Genomic DNA, 4,445 nt, shown 5'->3' with positions numbered 1-4,445 from the left:
ACCTTTTAGCACTAAATACAAAAGATATTGCATTTATCCAGTGTAAAATAATGTCTCTTGAGATTATGGGGATAAATGACATATACCAACCTTGTCATTTAGCCTGACGGTATCTCTAAGAAGGAAGGATGGGTTAGCTGGGAGAGGTTGTGGAGGGAGGTAATTTTTGTCACAATTTTAAATTAACCAATCGAAGCAAAATGACACAATTGAATTGAGAACAGAGTCTGAATTAGAGAAAATTGTATCTTGTCTTACCGCTCTCTTCCTTGAAGTCTTTCATCGGTTACCTTGTATGTGTAGACCTTTCTCATTTCAGAACCAAACATAATGGACTTTTTTTTCCCCTTTTCTCCATGTTACCTATGACTTAACAAAGGTTTAAGATATTCTATCTTCAGCTTGTTTTAAGGCACACTAAGAATCATGAATTAAGCTTCATTTCATAAATTCTCCTCTTATTTCTCTTAGGCCTTAGTTCCTGTGCTTGAAGCATTCAGTTTTAATTAAACTCGTAAGAAACACAGATATGTTTTTCTTAAATACAGAAGTGAGTCTTCTTTTAAATTAAAAAAAAAAAAACTGGTTTCAAAACTAAAGGTCAGATGTTTTAATTATTATGTTTCCTCACTTTTTTTCCTTAAAAAATATGAAGACCAATGTAAAATATAATAACAATGAAAGCTGGATGTGAGGTATATTAGATCTCTGTACTATCTTTCCAGTAGTTCTGTGCATTAAAAAACTGTTCTAAAAGAAAAAGTTTATTGAAAAATATATGAAGGACATTTTCTTTTTCATTTATATGAATTTTAGAGATATTAAATGATGTGCTGTATTTCTTACAAAGCATGAAAAATCTGACAAATATTACTGCTTTTTATTTGCTTTCTTGATAAACTATTGAGTGAATAACAAAGCTTTGGATCTCTTTGAAAATGTTATTTATCCCCAGGATCCTTGTATAATAGTGTACAGAAAGTAAATAATATGAGTCTCCCTGTACCACATAACATCATACCCCTCTGTCCTTCTCAAATCCTTTGTGGCTGTAACAACCAGAGTGAGACTGCTTATTGTCGTAGGAGTCTTCCACGAATTCAGTCTCAAGTGAAAAGAATCGGCAACTCTAGTACTTGATTGGGGAAACTCTTGACCAAATCTTGCTGAATTTTATCTTGTCTCTTGGATTCGTAGAGGTCTGACTCTTCAAAAGGCTCTTGATGGTATAGGTTCTGCTTTGATCTTAAAAGGCCAGCCCGCAGTAGCATATTTAAATCTTGAAAGATAACCTCTTCTGAAAGTAACTGTGTTGCATTTTCCCCTCTCAGCTTTTCCTTCAGAATCATTTTATAACCTCAGTGTCCTAGTTTTTGTTTCTAAAGCTCTACTTGACAAAACAGATAATATCCCTAGGAAATGGTGGTAGATTTGTAGTTTGGCGACAGTTTTATTCAAGGCTTATATAGATGTAGAATTGGTTTACCTTGCTTCTTGGAGAGAAGATTCTGTTCCTGAAGGCACTCATTCTTTCTCTTCCCTTGCAGACAAAACAGCTTGAAAAACTCAGGCTAAGGAGTCCTTGTCAAAACAAATTTTTATTTGAAGAACTAAGATGCCTAGGGATATTTAACAACAGCCCATATAAATTACAGCTGAATTGAAACTTTACAAAGGAAAAAAAGGAAATTCTCACATTAGCTAACCCCATTGCACCCATGGGTAGATAATATTAAGTGTTTTAACCACTTGCTGTTCATTTTCTAGTAAAGTATACAAACAGGAAAATAAATCTCCTGATTAAAAACTGGCATATCACATTCTCAAGACAGCTAATTTAGAACATGTTCTACAATATATTATGAAAATTACTAGTAGCTACCATCAAGATTACGTCTTTTAAAAAGTCCCATGACTGATATTTTGTAATTATTGAACTCAGATATCCTTTTACACGGTGGCTTTACTTCCATAATGATTTTGTTTGTGACATCTAGAACTCTGGATATAGATGGAATTAATAGGTAAATCATCATAATTTTTCCTTTAAGGTGATTTGAGTTTCATCAGGGAAGGTAAGCTCAGAATGCTGAAGTACAGCTGGAAAAATGAACAATTCTACTTCTTTCATAAATCTCAGTGTAAGCAACTTTGAGTTCGGAGATGGTCATACTTGAATATTCTGATAGATAGAGAAGTGAAAAGAGTATTCTTTTAAATATAACTGCTTAATTTCACATTTGTTTGGTAATGTTTCCAAAGTAACTGCTCTTTTTCACTGCCATCTCCCTAAGTATGTGCATAAATTTTTCAATGAATTCTCTGAAATTCGATTTTTAAAGCTGGATTCTTTGCTTTATAAAATGTACTGGATCAGTCCTGGCTTATTACATGATTTTTGCCCTTGTCACCTATAAAAAGAAGTTGGCCCCTCTGTACAGCTTATCTTCACTTTTATTTCTCTTCTTCCCTAACAGAATCCCAAGGACTGCAGCAAAGCCAAGAAGCTAGTGTGTAATATCAACAAAGGCTGTGGCTATGGCTGTCAACTCCATCATGTGGTCTACTGCTTCATGATTGCATATGGCACCCAGAGGACACTTATCTTGGAATCTCAGAATTGGCGCTATGCTACTGGTGGATGGGAAACTGTGTTTAGACCTGTAAGTGAGACCTGCACAGACAGAACTGGTGTCTCCACTGGACACTGGTCAGGTAAGAAGCCCGTGCAGCATGTCAGATCTCTGGGTTGAACTGCTATATAACCAGTTATTTTTAGTGTGCTTCCACATTATTGAACTCATTTGATTTTCTAATTATCCTATAAGTAAGGTAGACCAGGGATTCTCAAACTTCAGCATGCATGGGAATCACCGGGAAGGCTTGTTAAAATGCTAGTTTCAGATTCAGTATGTCTGAGTAGGGCCTGAGAATTTGCATTTCAGACAAAGTTTCCAGGTCCAGGGATCACAGTTGGAGAACCACCGAAGCAGACTATGCAAGTACCTTTATTTTCATTTTATAATTGAGGACAACGAAGTGTAATTTGTTTACAGAGTTTTAAATTTTATTCAGGAAACATTTGATGACAAACAATGTGACTCAAGTGCTATTCTAGGCATTCTAAGAGATATGTAGGTCAGCAAGAAATTTCCCTTCTCAACTAGGATTTGGTGGTAGAGAGAAGAGAATATAGAATTTCTTACTGCTAGTCTATTGTTCTTTCTATAGTGATGATCTTTAAACAAGGTTGAAGTTGTGCTACCTTTGTTAATATGCTGACTTTATCATTTTGTAATCTTGGGCAAGTTACTTAACCCCTAGGCCTTGGTTTCTTCATCAATAAAATGAGAGTAATAATTTACCTTTGAGTTGTTGGTAGGATTGAATGCAATAATATGTGTAATGCACTTAGCACAGTACCTGATAGCTATCATTAATAGCCTTTATTCATTGAGCTAATATACATTGAGTGCCTACAGTGCGGAAGATACTGAACTAAGCTATTAGGTGAAATGCTAAGCAAAATGATATACTGTCTCTGCATTCACATCTTGTGAGAAGTCAAATATTTTTCAAAAGGCCGAAGTGTTTTAGTTAATATAATTTCTCATGGGGCTGAGCACCTTTTTTCACAAATTAAAACACTAGATGTGGAATAGGGAGCTGTGTCATTGGCAAAGTAAGTAACTTTGGTTTCTGTGTTTCTTTTTGCCTCCTTTGGAAAATATCAGATAATTCCTGACACTGTTAAGTGTCGGGAAAGTTAATTGGGTAATTTCTATAAAATGCTTTAAGTTGCCACATAAAAGATCCTATATGGATTTAAAGTATTATCTTGTGACGTGAGTTTTGTCTTCATTAGGATGATTTAGAAGCTTTGTTCTATATATATCATCATATTCTTTTCCTTATAACAAATTTATAAGTGAACCTCTTAATCTAGAACCTAGCTGGGCTTTAGTTTTGAGGTTACATCTTCCATTGATCTGCTGTGTAGTTTAAAGCTGGTGCAAACAGATTAGGTGTTAAGGTTAGGAAGATACAGGAAAAGCAACTCTGTTAGGCTCACAGCTGCTAACGTTTTCGTTTTGTGGACTTAGTTCAGTTTCAAGCTTCTTTGATTATGGAAGTGTGTAGCCAGAGCAGGGCAAAGTTCTATGTTTCACTGTTTCTAAGGAGAGGCAGCTTTTTGAGTGGTAGTCAGTCAACAGAAAAGTGAAAAGTTGGCCTCGCTGGACTTATTATATTTAGTATACACAGTTTGGCCCTGTCTATATGCTACAACTAGTTATTTGGTTTATTTGGTTTTTAATCCTTCTTTGTACATTTTGTATATGTAGGATATGAAGATTAAAAATGGCTTGAATTGGAAACATTCAGAATTTCTTAATGTTACAATTCAGCAGGTTCTAGAAATCATCCTTCTTTTATTTGTGTGGAAT

At 34.9% G+C, this 4,445-nt stretch overlaps 1 protein-coding gene across 9 annotated transcripts in view; it reads left to right on the top strand.

Moving 5' to 3' along the window:
• The window catches only part of FUT8 (fucosyltransferase 8), a 205,222-nt gene that overhangs the window by 153,937 nt on the left and 46,840 nt on the right, over nt 1-4,445 (top strand). For all 9 annotated transcript variants that reach the window (XM_011384300.2, XM_011384264.2, XM_023526973.1 and 6 more), the window contains one exon: nt 2,478-2,715. In XM_011384300.2, the coding sequence (XP_011382602.1) occupies nt 2,478-2,715 (238 nt within the window). The remainder of the gene's footprint in view (nt 1-2,477; nt 2,716-4,445) is intronic.

This window comes from Pteropus vampyrus, unplaced genomic scaffold (genome assembly GCF_000151845.1).
Source record: "Pteropus vampyrus isolate Shadow unplaced genomic scaffold, Pvam_2.0 Scaffold15, whole genome shotgun sequence".
Lineage (NCBI taxonomy): Eukaryota > Metazoa > Chordata > Mammalia > Chiroptera > Pteropodidae > Pteropus > Pteropus vampyrus.
This window is presented reverse-complemented; position numbering and strand designations above follow the sequence as displayed.